Genomic DNA, 19,729 nt, shown 5'->3' with positions numbered 1-19,729 from the left:
CTGCAGATCATCCCCACTGTGTGCAAATATACTCTCACAGTTGAAGTAAGAAATATGCTGAATGACCTTTCCAAGCACAAAGAATTCTCGGAAAGGAGTTACATAAAAATCTATGTTTTTTTAGGTGTAATTTTAAATATAAGCTTAATTTTTTTAATGAATGTGGACAGTAAACAGTTATTGCCTGCTTTGCCCTCAGGTCTTCCAAGTTTACTTACTATCTAATTTTACCTTAAAGAAATTACATCAACTGTAATAAAATCTTCCAAGTATTATAAACACAAGTTCCCATTCTTGGGAGATTATCTTTAGCATTTATCTAAGGAGTTTTGAAGAAAATTAATTACAGAAAGTTTAGACAACTGTTCTCCTATTGCTAGACGCTGAAGTATGTTATTCTGAAGTAAGGTATAACACCAGAAAAAGCAGATTCCCTCTTCAGATTTGCACTTAGAAACATTTTAAACGTTTAGCCTGTAACTGAAGTGAGATTGGTTTTATATATACTATTTATGAAATAATAAGATATTAAAAAACTAAACAATTCATACCCTGTAAGTGATTTCTGACATACTTCCAACTGTTCATGTAAATGAGGGAGAAGCTGTCCCATAGTCTCATCTCCAACACAGCAGTTGATTACATTCGGGTTTTCGTGGGCTCGTTGCATTATTTTTATCCAAGATTTGTCAATATTCTGAAAACGTTTTGCTTCCTATATATAAATTAAAACATTAGTACTTTCCCAGAACCATCCGTTGGAAATAATTACACAGATACTTTTTAATCTATGATAATAGACAAGTATTTTAAGTTTACCTGGGGTAACTGCTTCGCAATATCTCCCCCTACAAAAACCGCTTCAAGATAAACCCAGAGGTTCTGCACAACTAGCCATTCTTCAATTATGTCAGTAGAGCTGCTTAGTTTATAAATCCAACTCTGAATTTGCTTTTTAAATGGTGCATTGTATCTGAAATCGAGGAGGGGAAACAAAAATCATTTATTTCTAAAGGAAGCTATTATAAAGTAACAAACTAAAATGTTTACAATGGTAAAACACACTTGTTTCACTTAAGAAAGAAGAATCTCCTAAAAACTTTGTATCAACTTGCTTATATTCAAACATATTGTGAGAATAGATTGTTTTTACTGCATGAAAGTTTGCCACCTGAGTAAAGTTTTTAACCACCCTTTGTAACTTCTGGTCTTTTTTTTTTTTTTTTTTTAATGAAAGAATAACATTCCATTCACGTTTACTACTGATTAAGTCTAATAATACAGTTGCTATCCCATTGCGTTGATGATCAATATTCAAAAAATTCTGAAAAAAAAATTAAAAAGCATTTTAACATTACCTATTGCTGAGTAAAGAGCCAAGAATCATTAAACTGTCCTCCATCAAGGTTATAATTTCTGCTGATTCAGTTCCCTTTAGCAGTAGCTCTCCTCTCCCTTTGAATGAGGAAAAGCTCAGAATTTGGCCTCCCCAACTATCAACTATTTGAGATAGTTTGGCTTCAATATCCTTTTCCTTTGTAGCAGATATGCATATATCCTGCAAAGAACGAACCACTTTTTAGAATCTACATTCTTCAGAAAACCTTTCCTAATATTACATGTCTAATAATGGAGTAATTAAAAACAATGCATGAAATTTTATCAAGTAGTACAGATACGTATCACACAAATGCAGAGACTACTCTACTAGCTTTAATTGAAATCTCACTAAAATTAAATGCATGTACATCTGAAAAATATACATTTCAAAATAAATGCACACAGATTGCATTTCTGCAGCCTCACATTTTGTTATTCATGCATCAGAAGATTTCTGAATCACCATTTCTACATCTTTTTTAGATAGTGATACAGACTCACTTTCACATGAACACTCAATCTCATCACATCCGAATTTACAGAAACACAGAGCAATCTAGGTTGGAAAGGACCTCTGGAGGTCACCTAGTCCAACATGGTATTTAAAGCAGAGCTAAATTCAAAATTAGATTACCTTGCTCAGTCTTATGCTTGCAGTTTAGGCAGATGCACTTGGAATGCTTCCATAAAATCAAACAAAGTATGACTATAATATCATTAACATCTATGTTTACCCTATAGAACTTCCCAAACTCTACTCAGAATTTTGATCAGGTTATGTGGGAGATGTTTTGAAGATGTATGGTTTAGAAGTGGATATAAACATCTAGGAAAGAATTCACATTATACACTAAGAAGCATGGAGTTTTCTGTGTAAAATTTGTGATTTGTTTACAGACTTTTAAAACAGTCACAGAGTAAAAAGTTAAGTGACCACGATCATCTAAAATGTTGTTTGCTTTTTCTGTTTAACATGGACTAAGAAAGTCATAGAAAATAGGGGTAGGAGGAATGTGGAGAAATTATCTAGAAAGGTGTTTTCAAAGATTTCACAGCTGCCACCACTGTCTTTGTCCATATGGGTAAGAACTTATAAATATAATACAGTTTTATAATAGTGTTGTCTAACTGACAGCTATAGTAACATTAAAACACAATTTTTTAGGTGATCATTTCATAACCAATCATTCACATTAGGTTTTCTGATAAAATAAAATGAAGAAGCAGGAAAAAAATGCATGTACAAACCTCAATATCCTCTTTATGTTGAAGAAGTGGTGCCTCCATGATGTTTCGAAGGCAAAAGGTATCAGATTCTATATCAAATTGATGGCCTGTTGTCTCAGCTATACGATTCCAGTGTCTCTGCTTCATTGCTTTGTTGGTCATCATTTCCAACAAAGGACAAGACTCACTAAAATCATCAATTCTTTTCTTGAGATCTAAAAATGCTTGCCAGTGCTTGAGTCCTTTAGGTAGCTTACGGCACCTTTAGTTGAGTTAAATTAATATAGTAGTAAATGCCAGGTTTGCCAGAAGAGGGAATTTTAAAAATGTTTTTAAAAGAAATGAGAAGAGATGAACCTTTTTTTTTTTTTTTTAATTAAGATCACATTTTATTAAGATCAACATTAAGGGTCCACATTTTATTAAGGTCTAGGAAAGAATGACTGTAAAACTCCAACTTGTGCCAATTTATCTTTTCGGGAAAAACTAATGCAAATTCCCTCCTAAAAAATGCATAGTATTTAACAATTCTAACCACTGATACATTCTTTGTAAATAAACAGAAATACTGCAGTTAGCATGAAAACATATGCCACTTAGCTAAGTTTATAATTACAAACTCTGAATTGGCAAACAGAACCCAGCCAAATAGGTTGACTTCACACACATAATCCTTGCACAAATGTAGTATCTGCTTCAACTCACAATAACAGTAAGACACATGGCATTTATAAATTATCATGCCACTTCTGAGACAGACAGACAGGGAAGTTAGAAAGACATGACCACTTTATCCTCTACTTTTGGTAGTGGTCCTGAAACTATTAGCTAAGAAAATGAGAAATGATACATTTCTAAGAGGAAGGGAAAAAAAAAAAAAAAGATGACAGTTAAGTGAATAATTATTTCTTTGACTCTAACTTTATAGACCCAATCCACTAAGAATTAAACAGAAGTTGACTCACCAAAGGAATCTCCTACTGCAAATAATAAATTATTCCATCAGCAGAAAAAGTAATAAAGCCTGGTTCATATTTCCCTTGGTTATGCATTCTTTGTCCCTTAGCTTTCTACCTCCCACTGAAACAACTTCATGTCCTCTATAACCAAGCAAGATACAGCAGCCTGTGTCTAGTTTAAAGCCATATTGGTGCTGCCCAGTCAGCCAGTACATTCACGCTGATTAGCTGCCTGGTTGCTGCCTAACAAAATACTTAATACCTGCTTTTCCCTGAGGGAAGAAAAAGTATTTCGCATCTGTTTTCTCCCTATTGTAAAGTTTTGACTTTTATAAAACTTATAGGCACAGTTATTTTTCAAGAAACGTGCCAAATTAAGTTGAAAGTAGCCAATAGATAAAGAAATATATATATTCAGGAAGGCAGAAAAGCAGGAGCAGACAGGGTCAAACAGCCTTATCACAGATCACCCTTGTCATCCTTAGGAAACCAGGTAGGCTCAAAATAACTGAGCATTTTATCATTTTCTCTGATACAAGAAAATGTAGTCTTTCTTTTCATTCACTACTAAAAGGTTAGTGTGGGGTTCAGTATTTGGGGCACAAGAGTCAGAGACAGCAAACAGGCAGCTTTTGAACGACACGCTAAAGGTCCAGAGCTCAGAACCCCATTACCCTTGCTGAGCTTTGTGAGCCAGGAGACTGTTTTACATAAGGATGAAACACTACCTATCAGGTGTTAGTCAACATCTTGCTTCTTTGAGACAGTCTTAGTCTGTGACACTCTAATAGCATATCTCACCTCCAATAGGGGAGGTCTTCAACTATGACTGTCAAAAGTGCAATTCTAAACTACAGAAATTCTTCACTTACTGATTATATGCATTAGGACAATATATTTGATACAATATATCAGGTTACCTTCTGGGAAACATTTATTACATTCTCTACTTGGAGAAAATTTTCTGTTTTGGAATATAAATTATATTCCAACTTCTTTCTAAACTACCAGCATGCCATGAACTAGAAGCTAGTAACAGAGAGAAAAAAATCAAATAAGAAACTTCACATTCTGTAGCACAGATCCTCTCCAGAGGTAAGACATACTGGCAAAACGGATAATGAAAGGATATGACTACTATTCATAAATAGATGGGATATGGCACACTTAACAGCTTGCAAAAGAACTACTTTTACTAAAGATTTTCTCTTCACTTCAGTCATGCAAGTAACTGCCCTTCTATATACTGCTACGTGAACTATCTTTAAACTGTGAATTTCACAGAGTAAAACAACTCAACACTTGCTGAACTCCATATTCTAGCATTATCTCAGATTGATTTAATAGGCCTGAACTACTCTATAACTGCAGTATAGATATACTCTAAAATACCAACTGTTGGCACAACAGCAAATGTGTATCAACTGGTCATTTACTTTGAAAATCTGTAAAGAGATTCTGGAATATTGTTCCAATAGGAGCACTGAGGGGAAAGAAACTCAAAGAAAGTCGAAGTTATTTTAAGATGGAGCTTGCCAAGCTTATGAACAGGAGCTTATATAAACATAGAAGAAGCTTATATAAACATAGCAGGATAGCAGGGGACTAGACTCAATGATGCAGTTATTCTTTTGTGAAAAAATCCTTGATCTAATCCTTTGTACTATATGCTTTCCCAAAATAGTAAAGATAACTTTTAAAAACTGAGTAAAATTAAAAGGTTGGAAAACATTTCTGAATCAAGTTAATTATATCTTAATCTTTTCAACAAGATCAAAAACATTTTAAGCTTTCAACTTTACTGTAATGGTAAGATAACTTTTTAACAAAATCATATAATTCAAGACGCTATTTGTTGAATTTTTTCAAGTGGCACAAATGTTTTAAGAATAGGATAAAATATTTCAGAAGATGTTATTCTTATATTCAGCACTTAAAGTCAATGGGCTAATCCCCCTTGTCCAGAAACTTGCCTTTTCCAAATAAGCTTCCAGCTAGCTTCTTGTTGGTTTAGTTAAGGAGATACACTCTTCAGTTCATCATCTGCCTTTCTCTTATACAAGTACAGGTAAAAAGTTGATCAACTAAAAGTATAGTGAGATCCCACTCCTCATTAAAAGGGCCAAATCACTTCATGATAAACCTTATTTATGGAAGCTTTGTATTTAAATATTTATAACATTTATATATATTTATATTTATAATCAGTCACCTAGTTCTTCACACATTTAACATCAGTTATAGTTCATATTATGTACATACCTGTTCTGAAAATCCAGAAGTTCAGCATTAATTTTTTCAATGTCTACATCTGTCCAAAGTATCTCATAGTAACCACTGATGTTGTTCATTACAGTATCATATAAACCATACAATTTCTGAAGCAAGCCTAACTCTTTCCTACAAGAAAAAAAATTATATCAATAATTACAATCATCTGTGTGGATAGCCCTGAACACTTAAATACGTGGTATGTGTAACATTATCACAGTACGTTAGGCAGGTCAATTAGATTATGCTTCTTAGTCTGGAAAAGAACAATTTACTAATAAAAACCATTAAAAAAAGCAGATAGCTGGTGCTGAGGACCCAACAGCCACACAAAACATATTTTAGGGGAGTTTTGCTTTGGTCCAGTTTTATAAAACTTTAGCTTCATCCAAAAGGAATCTTGTTTAGCACCTAGAGCTGGCTCAGAAGTGCAAAGCAAAGCATGGCAAGTGGGGATAACTAATCAATTTACTTCAGAAGCACACTCTGGATATGAACTAAAATGTTGATGTAAATACAGCCATAAAAGGTCAGATCCTCACCCAGTGTGAATCATCAAACCATCGAAATGGTTAGCGCAGAAACTTTAGAACCTGATTCTCATTAGTACATTAGCGCAGAAAAACTAACTTTCATAGACTTCTAGTTATATCTTCCATATATGATGACATGCGGACCTCTCCTCTCCTTTTCATTGTTTGTACCACATCTTACTACATAATACTCATTCATTCATACACTTATATGGGTCTGTTTCTAGGACATGGTATTCTGCTTCTATATGTATAGTACTATACTCAGAGTAAAATAATCTCGTATGGTTCTGTTAATAAAATAAATAAGCAAAATTATTCTCTGTCAGCCAATTCTTTAGACCGCTAATATTTTATTGCTTTTTTGGAAGTTTAATTTAAGGCACTGGAAGTCATTCATATTGTAACATTTCCCTCTTCAGTTTATCCCAAGCCTTTCTAACATACTCAATACACACCTAAGACAGCAGTATTTCCACAGTTACCTGACTTTATGTAAAACTTCATAGTCTGTGACAGGTAATCCAAATAACTGTTCACCAGATGAGTACGTGATAAACTTTCTCCAGAGTTCATCAAAATTAGCCTGATAAAATTAGGATTCACATGGACAAACTGAACATAGATATTTTATTTTAAAATTTTCTAATAATAAATCATTAACCAGTTCTAAAGTTGTCTTAAAATAATCCTATTGGAGTGTACTTATGTATCTGAAAAATATTTTAATCTAGTGTTTTTGAAGCATTTCTCACATAATATAACACTCATATCTTGAGTTCAACTAGTGAACACGCATATATGAAGAAACATTTTATAAAAACAGGATATGAAATTAATTCTACACCATCCAGAGAGAAGGAAGAAAGAAAATATTTTTATCAGTTGGTAACATGGAGCCTGAAAAATAAAAAAAAACACTGAAGAGTGCCAAAAATAAAATTACTTTCAGACAAAGTATAATGGCTGTCAAAAGGAGAAAAGCAAATGTAGGATCAATATAGAGAAAAGGAAGAATGACGATTTTGGCAATTGTTACCTGAAAGTATAAAGCATTTTCTTGGCAAAATAAATGAAATATTTCTGAACATCAAATTCAATCAAAATCACTCAGTTTTCAATATGTTAGATTCAATGTGAGGTTTGAGCTAGTTCTGTAAGTTTGCTTTTCATTAGTGCTTTTCATTAACTTTCAATTTACTTTTTAGAGTAAATATTATGCAATATGCAAGACACTGACAGAAGTCCTGTTGAAAAAAAATCTCCAAATTACTATAACTCACAGAGAAGGGAAGAAGCATTAAAAGTCGATTAAAAAGTGGTTGTGGAACCATAAACTCAGGTTCATAATAAACTTGAAAGGCAAGTATCTGATGGAAAATGTGATCTCTACAAGGAGAAAAGATAGACTAAAGCAACTGATATGCAACTTGGTTTCTTTCAGTCATTATCAAGTTGTATTTGACTCTTCCTCATTTTACTGCTCTTATTACTTCAAATAACTAATTTCTGCTCATGAAACATGAAGCAAGGTTACACGTCCTTCCTCAACCAGCCCCTCCACATTAAGAAAAAAATTGCCTGATAGAAATTAAAACGTAGTTAACAGAATACTACACAAAACATCCATCAAGACCCACTTTGGTAAGAAGCTCTTACCAAAGATCATAAATATTTCTTTTTCTAAACTTGTTTTGATAAACAGCAGTAGATCTAATTTTAATTACGGGAAACTTAGAAGTTTATTTTCTTACCTGAAATATCTGTAGCCTATTACTGGCTTCCTGAGGTGGAATATTTGGAACCATAGGTCCTTCCTTTTAAACAAACAGTTAAGAAAAATTGAATATTAATTCTGAAGGTGATTGAAGGCACAACGTATACATCTTCAGGAAACGTACAATTTTTTGGTAGGCAAAAGTAAAGTTATGTACCTTGGTAACACAACAGTTACAATGGTTAATCTAAGAGAAGACAACTTTCATAAAATTAAAAATTCTTTAGTTTAATTAAATTTGCTATCAGTAGACAGGAGACTTCGATCTTTCATATTGATGAAAACAAAGAATCCAGTCAGCAGCTTGAGACAATCCTCGTAAATGCTGAGGAGCGGTCAAAGATGCCACAACACGTACTAGAATCTCTCAAGTAAGATTTTCTGTCTCATTGGAAGTCTCAAATAAGGCCAGGGCAATGGGAATAAGATCTATGACATGACCATCCGTACTGTATCACTGTTAACATGCTCACTGAACTGTTCAGGTCTACTAAGATGCTCCCAAATCATGCCCAGGAACAGTTCAGGGGACTTCACAGACCAGAGACTTTTCCCAAGAGGCCATATGGAAAAAGACATCCTGTTCCAAAGAGAACAGCTCATCCACATATACATTAATCATGCCATGGTGCATGCATGACCTCAGGGCCAGTTGACGAACCCACGTCCATCTTATTTTCTAGTAAAGATGAAGTCAAGGAGTTTAAAAAGGAGAGTTTAACCTATAACCATGACTGCTAAGCAGTCATAAGATCAAACATTCATGTGAGTAGTTCAGCAGATTAAAATTCTGGTACCCAACCGATGCAAACCAAAAATATTGCAAAACCAAGTACAAACCTTACAGACAACTACTAAATTCAGTTACCGTTTCATATGACGTTTCAAAGTTTGACACATCCTCACGAAAAACTGCAACTGACTCCAGTAGATTACTCTTAAATTTAGGTTGAACTTGAACCAGCTCATCTTGAACACGGGCCTGACATGCAAAAGATCAATAATAAAAGTTATTTAAAAATTAGAAATTGATATTAAATTACATATAAACTAAAATTATTGAAGTATTTTTCAAGTTATTATTAAAGTATTAAAGTTCTGAACAAAAATGAATGGTCTTGGAGCTAAATAGGTAAGGTATTATTTTCTTATATGGTGCTATACCTTCAACTTTTGAGTTGTAAAGAATAAAAAAGTCAAAATAAAAAATAACAATTCTTCCCCCCCTTGAAGTGAACATGTTTCATTATGAGGAAACGGGGGAGAAAAAGAGCGTGTAAAGGAGAGAAGAGAGATCTTTTTTCCTTTTTCTGTTCCTCCAGAAAAATCTCCAAAAAAAATAGAGGTAGGAAAGTAAACTTCATTCTATAATGTGTGAAAACATGAAAAGCTATGTTATTTCACTAGTAATGGATTTGAGTTGTGCTCTCTCTCTTTTTTTTTTTTTTTTTTTTTTTTTTTTAAAAACAGATGCATAAGTTCCTTTCACCTAAAATAAGACCTTAGCCAACAGCATCTGTTTTCTCCTGCATACACCCAGGGTAAAATTAGAAACTATGTATCTGAAACTACCCTAACCTTATCTGCAAAACTGGGAATATAGGTAATGGACCAACCATCATTACAATTACTTTTCTGCCACAGAGCTTCTTTATTATAACCAAACAATAAAGGAGAATGAACGCAAATAATGGAATATGTATAGAAGCAATTAAATGCAAACTATTCCTGTTCATTATCAAAGACCTTTTCATCCTTTTAAAGTGTTCTTTTTTGTTCCCTATGTGAATCAAAAGATATGCATACACTACAGTATTTTTGCTAGAAACTTATTCGAACGCTGGCTGGCGTACTGCCTTCAAGCTTCAAACAGGGCATCCAAAGTAGATGGCCCTACTAATGCATAACGTTTTAAGAGAATATTAATATAATTGAGCATTGCGGTCAAATATTGAGGTAAATGGAAAGAAAATCAACTGTAACAGCATAAGGACTGAAAATACATGCCTTAACTCTTTCTGACTGTAGGATAGTCAGGTAACTATACATATCCTCTCTTTTCCTGAACATTCTTTCCTGCTATAATGTTTACATTGAAGATGCTCCAAAACTGACATCTACCTAAATGAAAATTTAGAAAAAGCAGTCCAGAAAGAATGAGATGTTCTAGTCAGGGACTCAAAAGAGCAGGACTGATTGTTAATTGGGACACTAGCGGGAATCAGAGCTGTTGTGACCAAATCACAGTTTAAATTTTCAAGGATTCTTGACAGCAATAGAATCTATGGGAACGCATAAAACCACTGAACTGCTAAAGATAGTGAGCCATGGTTGCAGCCATCTCTTCCTTGAAATGTTCTAAAGTTATAAGGCAACTTATAAGCAGTGTCACTGCTTTGTCCAAGGAAGGTGGCCTTAGAAACTTGGATGATGAAACATCTTCCTGTTCAGGCAATTCATTTTATTGACTTGTAGCTGATCATTCACAAAGCTAAAGGCTGCAGCTCACACATACCTGGAGACTGCACAGATCAGCTTTGACTGGCTTCTGCAACAGGGGCTTGCAAGCGTGCAAGAGTCTTGAAGACAGATAATTAGGTGGCATTTATTTCATCTGATTTTTCAGGGGGTCAAGGGACAGGGAAACCCTTTGGTAACCACTGAATGGTTAAAGAAGGGAAATAAATAGATATCTCTGCAACTCAATTCATCTGATCCATTTTCTACATTCATTTCGGGATGAGACAATGTATACTTTAAAAGTAATTATACATAGAGATTAGTTGCCGTGTATATACATGCACAGTAGGTGTCAAGTTAGATGAGGTGAGTTTCAGCGCCTGACTACTGTAGTGCGTCCAAGCGTGTCGTGAAACCTGCTCTTTCTTTGATTCCTGTATGGCCAGAATCTTTTCCATTTGTGTCTCCACTAAAAATGTGTCTGGAGAAATCTATAAAAATGCCTTTTCAGTGATTAAGTAGAGGAAAAAAAAAGACGTCTCAGTTCAAATGTACATAGATGCAAGAATAGAGAAAAAAAAAATTACCATGTCTAGTGAATGGCTTTGGAAAGCAATTCTAAACCAAAGCAAGGCAGTCTTCTTACTACATGTAGTGTATCAAGGACTAAGGCTAGTAAACTGCATAATGAAATAAGAGGGTAAGCAAAGCACTACCTTTGTAGAATACCTAAGTGAAAAAGCAAATCCTGTTTCCCTGAGGAAACTGAGGAAATCAAGTATCTATTGCTCCAGTACAGAAAAACATACGAAATGGTCTACATTTAAGCATCAGAGCACTTTAGGGTACTCTAGAAAAACTCCAGATGCATCTCTACAAAGACTTGAGTCTTGATAAATTTCAGATGGCAGAGGGGAGTTAACAACTCTTAGGTTTAGGGAAGTTTATTCTTCTTTTCCTTCCATAAGGCTTAGCTCTTTCTTTAACAACTTTCTTATTCTTTCTTCAAAAGCTTGAGAGAAAGGCTCAAGCTGCATGAAATGAGACTGGAAAACACATTTTTGAGTCCTTTATAGATTGGGTGATCTGGGGGGGCAGGATGTAGCTGGATTGTTCCATCAAAGCATCTATATATTTCCCTCTAATCTTCTACATTGCCGGAAAACACCCAATAGATACCAAGATTTTGAGGGCGTTCAAGTCTCTCCTCAGCAATTAAGGCAACTCTGCAATCATCACTTAAGGGTAAAGGCACCAACAGAATATGCCTTTCTTAAAACTATGTAACTTAAGGACAGTAATCTTCCTGATTATACAAGAATGAAACAAAAACTGGAAATGGAGGACAGTAGAAAAAATGAAAATAAGTAATTAATTTCTCATTTTTTTAACAGCTTTTAAAAATATGTCTAAAAAGTACAAAAATATTTAAAGTACAGTTCTATAAAAATAGAATTAGAAAATGAACATATCAATGAAAGGTTTAAACACTGCACTGCTGGCCAACTAAGGCCAAGAGCAAGAAGACAGACTGCAGTGATAACTGTTCCCATACTCATTTTTACTCTGAAAAAGGCACACGAAGACAAATGGAGAATGACAGTTTCAGATACTTACAGCTTTGGTCTGTAATTTATTAAAAGAATATCTGAGTGTATCAACTCCTTCTGATTCTTCTTTTGTAACTTCAATTTCAAATCTGTTTAAAATAGCATAGGCTTCCTAGATGAAAAAAGAAATCTTTATGGATGATGTATTTTAAGTTCATTGGCAAGAACAGAGATCAATTTGTAAGAAACATTTTAAAACAAATCTGTTAGTGTAATTTTGGCATAAAACATTTTAAAATAAATATTTTAATGTAACTGAGGCACAAAAGCATTAATTTCTTTTAAAAAAGAAAGAATGCTGAATGCAGAAGAACTAAAGCACAAAAACTGCAAAAAATACTTCTTCAAAGAAAATGTCTTGGATGAAATACAAGGGCAAAAAAATGTACCAAAACAAGAAACTGAATATTAAAAATATATGAAGTTTTATCATCTCAATGGTATCTTTTGTCCACTACCTAAATATAGATCGTGATCAATTTTTTCAGCTCTGAATAATGATCCACACTAAACTACCTATTTTTCAAATTCTTTATCATCTCATCTACAAAATCTTTATAATTACATTTGCCAAACTAGCAAATGCCTCCATGTGTACCTGCTACATGGTGAACCTTCCTTACTCCTTTGTCCTCATTTGCAACTTGTGTGCAACAGCTAACAATGTACTTTACATATCTCCTGTTTTATCAACCTCTTTGTACACATAGTACACAAGGTGTTTAAAAATAAGATCATTTTATATTTTCCCATCATGTAGGCAAAAAATTTGCTAACAAACAGCAGTGTGAATTATGTAAGCAGGTCCCTGGATCTGTGAACTGTATTCTGTGCAGTTTGGAACGATTAACACTGTTAGTTGCTCCATGCAGGTTATCTGTATTTAGAACTCTTGTTTCAGTCTACATCTCTATCACAGAGAGGTTGGAAGGAACCTCTGGAGATCAGCAGTCCAAAAACACTTGCTTAGGGCAGGATACACTAGAGAAGTTTGCTCAGGGCTGTGTCCTGAGGGACACAGGCAGGGTTTTGAACATTGTCATGGATGGAGACTCCACAACCTTTCTAGGCAACCTGTTCCAGTGCTTTTTCACTCTCACTATAAAGAAGTTTTTTCCTGTGTTTAAATGGAATTTCCTGTATCTCGGTTTGTGCCCATTGCCTCTCGTCCTGCCACTGGACATTGCTGAGAAGACTCAGGCTCCGTCTTCTTTACTCTCTCTCATCAGATATTTATACACACTGGCAAGATCGCCCCTGAGCCTTCTATTCTCTAGGCTGAACAGTTCCAGCTCTCAGCCTCTCCTCATATGTCACATGCTCCAGTCCCTTAATCATCTTCATGGCCCTTTGCTGCACTTGCTCCAGTACGTCCATGTCTATTTTGCACTGGGGAGGCCAAAACTGGACGCAGCACTCCAGATGTGGTCTCACTAGTGCTGAGCAGAGGGAGAGGATCACCTCCTTCAACTTGCTGTCAACGCTCTGCCAAACGTAGCCCAAGATTGCTGTTGGACTTCCTTGTCACAAGGGCACGTTGCTGGCTTGTGTTCAACTTGAAGTCCACCAGGACTCCCAGGTCTGTTTCTGTAAAGCGCTTTCCAGACAGTCAGCCCCCAGCATGTACTGGTGCATGGGGCTATTCCTCCCAAGGGACCCTTCCCCATTTTGAACTGCATTCCCTCTCCGCCCATCTCTCCAGTCTGTTGAGGTTCCTTTGAATGGCAGCACAACCCTCTAGTGTATCAACCACTCCTCCTGGGCTTGTATCATCTGTAGACTTCCTGAGGGTGCACTCTGCCCCATTGTCCAGGTCATTAATGAAGAGGTTAAACAGTACAGGATCCAGTATTGACCCCTGGAGTACAGCACTAGCAACCAACCTCTGAGCAGATTTTGTGCTGCTGATCACAACCCTCTGAGCCCAGCAGTTCAGCCACTTTTCAATCCACCTCGCTGTTCACTTACCTAGTTTGCACTTCATCAGTTTGTCAATGAGGTTGTTATAGAAGACAGTGTTAAAAGCCTTAAAGTCAAGATAAACAACATCCACTGCTCTCCCCTCGTCCACTGAGCTAGTCATCTCATTGTAGAAAGCTATCAGGCTGGTCAGCCATGATTATCCCTTTATAAATCCACGCTGAATATTCCCAATCACCTTTCTGCTCTAATTTTTCTTACTTCAAGCCCCCTCCCTTCAACCATGTTCCAGTAAAAAATATAATGCCTAATAACCCCATCAACAAAGTTTAATCAAATCCACCAGGACATAAGAAAACAAAACAAAACATTGAACTACCAAGTTATTGATTAGTTGCCATTGTTCTATAGTCCGTTATTTTTTTTTTCAGCTCTATATTCCTATTTTATTTAAGGAAAGCTCATGAAAACTTTTACGTCTAAGAGTGACTTACTAACAAGACCAATCCTATTGATATTAGTGTAACTCCCATTAAAACAGAAAGACAATAAGTGTTTGCAATATGTATAAAATATAAGTGGTTTAGGAAAGAACCTTTATTCTATCACTCATCTCAAAGCATCAGGAACAGGTAAAAAATAAAGCTATGCTTTCAAATAATGTTACGAATCTTATTTATTTATTTACTTATTTATTTAGATTTTGCAACACTAAAACCTACAAAATAGACATTGATAGATTGTTTGCTGATCTCAGTTCCTGCTGCTTATTTTATTTAACTTTTACGGTTATGATTATCACATCAGTATTTTCAGCCTGACAAGCACCCTGAAGACAGTCAAACTAAGAAAGAACATCTAGTAGATCTGCATATTTCTGTAAATATCTAAGTTATTGTTCAGGTACTTCCTTTACTTGTTTAACCTCTACCTCTTTTGGATCATACAGGTGGTCATATTTGCTTTCAAATAGTTTCTGTACATTTTGTTGCTTACAAACCACCAAATAAATTCCAAAGACATAACCCATTTTCTTAACGCAAAACTAACAAAAGTAATGAAAATCAAGTGAAAGTCCTTTCTGATATCATGCTAATATAACAGTCTTCGAGAAAGAAAATGTTAGTATTCAATAATACAATTTCTTCTGTAAGAGGTGGAGGATAACATAAAATAAATGTGTTATACTAAGCTGAGTATTTCTGAGTGTGATACGTAAAACTTAGTAAGCTTCTTTTACCAAGTGATATCAGGAAAACTGGAAGAATGCTGCAAGTTTCTGAGAGCATACAATGCTTCCTAAAATGATGTGTGGCTCCATGAATATATTCTGGTTACATTTAAAGTTAGATGTTTGTTCTTGTTAGGAAGGGATCAAGGTTAATGGGAGCACAGCAAAAGGGAAAGTATTGTTCCCTTCTCTTACACTCTCTGATCTGCTTCTTTCTGCTTGCGGTCTCCTACATTGCATTTTAATTATAATTTATATGACAATCTATTTTTCTAGTCTGTGTTTATACAATATTTAAGAAAATATCCAACTCTGATTCATGATTAGGGTTCCTATCAGGTATAATAAAAATAACAATAATACTTTATTTTCTATTCTCAGTCTAGATCCTTCAGAAAAGTAAACTCATTGTTTGGGTTCTCAGTTTATCTTACGAACCCTGACTCTTAACTACTTTAGCCCCCTTCACCCTCCCCCCTCCCCCCCCAAATCATCTTACCTCAATAGGTCCCAGAGTCATATCCATTTGGATTTTATTATCACGTATGTCAGATAAAGCTGTCATTGCAAATCGGACGTCATCTAAGTCACGGAGAGGTCGAGACAGTTTCTTTAAATACTCAGTTATGAATGACATCATGTCTGTCATTTTCTTTTTATATTCCTCATTTAAATAACGACAGAAGAGCATCTTCCATGCTTTGGCTTCAACTGACAAAGCTAATTTCAGTGGTCCTGATTAAAAAGAAAATCATTATTCTGTCTACATCTTAAATTTTTTTGTGAAAGCCATATATATATACACACAATACCACATATCATTCTTTAACAACAATTAGGAAAAAATCTGCACGCATGGAATCAAACTACTTCATTTTAGAAGTTTCAAAATTTCAACTCTATTTAAAAATCTCTCTTGTATATTATACTATCTGTAAAACACATTTGTAAGGTTATCTAATAGAACACAGGGAAGATGAATAAAAAGGAAAAAAGCATACTTTTTTAAAATGCTCAGACAAGATCTTAATTGATATAAATTGAGCAGTTGCATTAAGGTCATTGATATTGAAAGGGTTTATACTAGTTGAGGAAATAGCATCTTGGGATTTCAACACTGCTGTCTGGCACACTTTGAAGTTAAAACTGTAAGCTGTCAAACCATATCATGAACACTTAAAAAATATACACAAACCCACAGTAAAGAAAAAGAAAAGCCAATCCTTCACACTATTATTATTAGAACAAATTAGGATTTCACTAACAATATTTTTGTACTCCAGTGAAAGAACGTGAAAGATAACAACTGAATGTAAATTCTGTTCACTTAAAAAAAAAATTTTTTTTTCCTTAATAATTTGGCTATGAGAATTAAAAACCTGATTCTGAAAGGCCATCAAGTGATCATGGATAATCATCTGAAAAGAGGTTTACATTCACAAATAAGAATGTTGGATGCTCCTATGGGACCTTCAGTAGGTCTCCCTACTGAAAGTGCATATATATTTATGGGTAGTTGTATATACATATACATAACAGACAGGCAAACACATTTTATACATATAATACAGAACAGCATGTACAAAACGTAGGTACAAAATAATAGTACGTACTTTTTAGTTCTATGAATTGCCAAACAGCATCTTGCAGCAAAAATGTTTCTCAAGCAAAAGTGTGCACTTTATGAAGTTTATTTCCTTTAAATAGGTTTAAATTGTTGTCTTTCCATGTAATTGACTACCCATTATTTTAGTTTTCAAAAACAATTACCTGATTCAACACCTACGTAACGCTCCTCTTACCTGTCTCATCGACCATCTCATTCATGTTCTCTTTAAAAGACACTTCCAGTAAGTCTTTAAAAAAGAGTTTCCATGAGGATCCAAGTTTTTGTTTTTATTTATCTTTGAACACTTACATTTTCCTGAACATGGATTTGCATAATGTCAGTATAGTATTTTCATTACTGTTTTATGCCCTGGTTTTATGTGCCCTCTTATTTTACTCTTTTTACTGCTGCTGACCATGTGCAAAGGAATACATTCTGCTGTGTAGTTTCAGTCTTTTTTCTGAAAATGTACTTAACTTATATCCTGGAAAAATTATATTAATAATTCAAATTTACATTTCTCAACACTAAACTTCCTGTTCAATTTTACTACACACTGTGTAAGTTTCAGTATGTTACACTGTAAAATGCAACACAATATAGAGATAAAGGATTTAGTTTATAGGAGATAGCTCAAGTACCAGAAATAGTTCATGAGGTTAAGCATGGGCCAACTTACTTTTTTTTTTTAAAAATGGAGCAAATGGTAGGACATGCCCCAGCATGAAATCAAATTTCTTAACAGAGAAGGAGGACTCTGAGAAAGCTCTTAAAGACTGTAAGTGCTAAGGGAATTGAAAATATGAAAGATGTCTGCATATCTTTTTTCAAATGGTCCAGATATTTGGAGAGCAGAGGACAATGACTGGGGAACTATTAGCTGCATCCAGGGCATCTTGCAAAGACTTTTCAAGATACTGTTTAGGCTTCAGTAAGGACAGAAAGCAAAACTTCTCTAGCACCACTGGTAATTCAAGAAAAGTACTGTACCGTATCCAGAAGCTTGAATTTGCGTGTGAAGATAAATCGGTTTCCAAACATTATTGCACTATGCCCGAGAAAAATACATGCTTCCACAGAGCATAAAAAATTTGATATTGTGTTCTTAATCTAGAGGACCTGACTTCCTCTGATGCAATGGTCACGCATGAGGGGGTAATGCAAGCATTAACGAAATCCATATTCTTTTGGATCCATTACTTCCCACCATTTCTCTTGATCACAGAACAAGAGGCAGCAAAAGCTTTCCAGAGTGAATTCATTGACTGCATAATGGCTTCACTAATAAGAAGCTGCATCCAGGAACTGGATGAGGATGCGCAATGAGCAACATGACAATTCTGTTTATTCACTGAAGAAAAATCTAGGAACAGTGTGCCACCAAGATCCTGAAATGAACGCAGGCCAAAGTGTACAGATTCTGTGTCTTCTCTGATGTGAGAGGATAACAATTTATACAGAGATGATCTGTCAAAGACTAATGTCTGGACTAATGTCCCAGAAGATATAGATTGCTCATCAGAAATGTAAAGCCATGCTAATATTTGCAAAGGGATTCATTTACTGCCTGCCCCTGCATAGCAACTGTGGAAACACCTGCCATAGAAAGTAAAAAAGCACAGAGATTAAAGACTGGTTGAGAGAAGTCATGTCAGCTATCTAATAATCTGCGAGGTAAGAGTAATGAGGAACACCATCATTTATCTGTCATAGCACAAATGGCTTCACTCTTCAACAGAGCTGTCCAAAGAGAACACATTTTTCCACACTGAGCTGTTTTACAGAATAACATCAGCAAAGAGTGCCAAGCTGTCAGGGCCACAGAAGGCAAGTACTGAGACATGTTACTGTATAGCACTGCGGGAACATGTTCAAGCACTAGGTCTTGGTGCCAGCTTCTCTATTGTCAGACACCAGTGGCAGACAGGAAAACACATGCTATTCTGAGAGCTGTGGATGCTAAATATGAGGATGGCTCAATATCTCTCTTACCGAGAGAAACACTGACGGTGAAGCAGCAGCTAATGCAGCTACATACTGGTGTTGTGCCAATATCAAAGACAATGAGTAATGCTCTGCAATGTTCTTTGTCATCACTGGCTGAGCTCGTGCTAGAGATGACCAAACCAGTAGTAACATACATTCATTATCCATGTACCAAGCCTCCATGATAGCTTCACCACTGCAAATAAAGGAGTATTTTCTCAAGTCAGATTTCTTAGAAGGGCTCTGAATGAGCCCTGAGCTAATCAGTCTTGGAGATATTCAGCTGCTGAGGACTGCGCTGAGCAGACAGACTTTGACAGGCTCTGGCTCTTGATGGACAAGGGCATCCAGATCAAAAAGAAAATTCTATGGTTTAAAATCCCAAACTCACTCATTGTAGGTCTACAGCAGATAGAACATCTGCCACAAATTCGTCACCCATTGAGACATGAAAAAATTTCTGAAGCAAATGGAGGATATAATTTGACTTTTCATAAGTTATACAGCAGCAAAAAGCAGCTTTAAAAGAAATCATCAAAAATGGAAATGAACAGTCTGCATTGGTGAAGTATTCTGTTTCAACTCTAAAGCTAAGAGGAACTTGAAGTTCTCTGGCTCTGTCCTGTATTCTCACACACTTCTGATCTCTCAGAGAAACATTCATATCCAAATGTTAATGTTAGCTAAAAACTGCTAAAGCAATTGACTCTACTCTTAATTTATGGGCACAGAAAATCCTTCTGGCATTCAAAACGTTCATCAGTAG

At 35.2% G+C, this 19,729-nt stretch overlaps 1 protein-coding gene across 1 annotated transcript in view; it reads right to left on the bottom strand.

Annotated features, from left to right (window-relative positions):
- DNAH8 (dynein axonemal heavy chain 8) overlaps positions 1–19,729 on the bottom strand; it is a 178,628-nt gene that overhangs the window by 95,073 nt on the left and 63,826 nt on the right. Inside the window, exons 30-39 of the mRNA XM_068939550.1 lie at positions 15,868–16,103; positions 12,225–12,329; positions 9,016–9,129; positions 8,125–8,187; positions 6,856–6,956; positions 5,829–5,966; positions 2,629–2,869; positions 1,359–1,558; positions 820–973; positions 552–715 (exon numbers count right to left, since the gene is read on the bottom strand). Of these exons, the coding sequence (XP_068795651.1) occupies positions 552–715; positions 820–973; positions 1,359–1,558; positions 2,629–2,869; positions 5,829–5,966; positions 6,856–6,956; positions 8,125–8,187; positions 9,016–9,129; positions 12,225–12,329; positions 15,868–16,103 (1,516 nt within the window). The remainder of the gene's footprint in view (positions 1–551; positions 716–819; positions 974–1,358; positions 1,559–2,628; positions 2,870–5,828; positions 5,967–6,855; positions 6,957–8,124; positions 8,188–9,015; positions 9,130–12,224; positions 12,330–15,867; positions 16,104–19,729) is intronic.

This window comes from Struthio camelus, chromosome 3 (assembly GCF_040807025.1).
Source record: "Struthio camelus isolate bStrCam1 chromosome 3, bStrCam1.hap1, whole genome shotgun sequence".
Lineage (NCBI taxonomy): Eukaryota > Metazoa > Chordata > Aves > Struthioniformes > Struthionidae > Struthio > Struthio camelus.
Note: the sequence above shows the minus strand (reverse complement) of the source record. Positions and strands in the feature narration are given on the sequence as shown.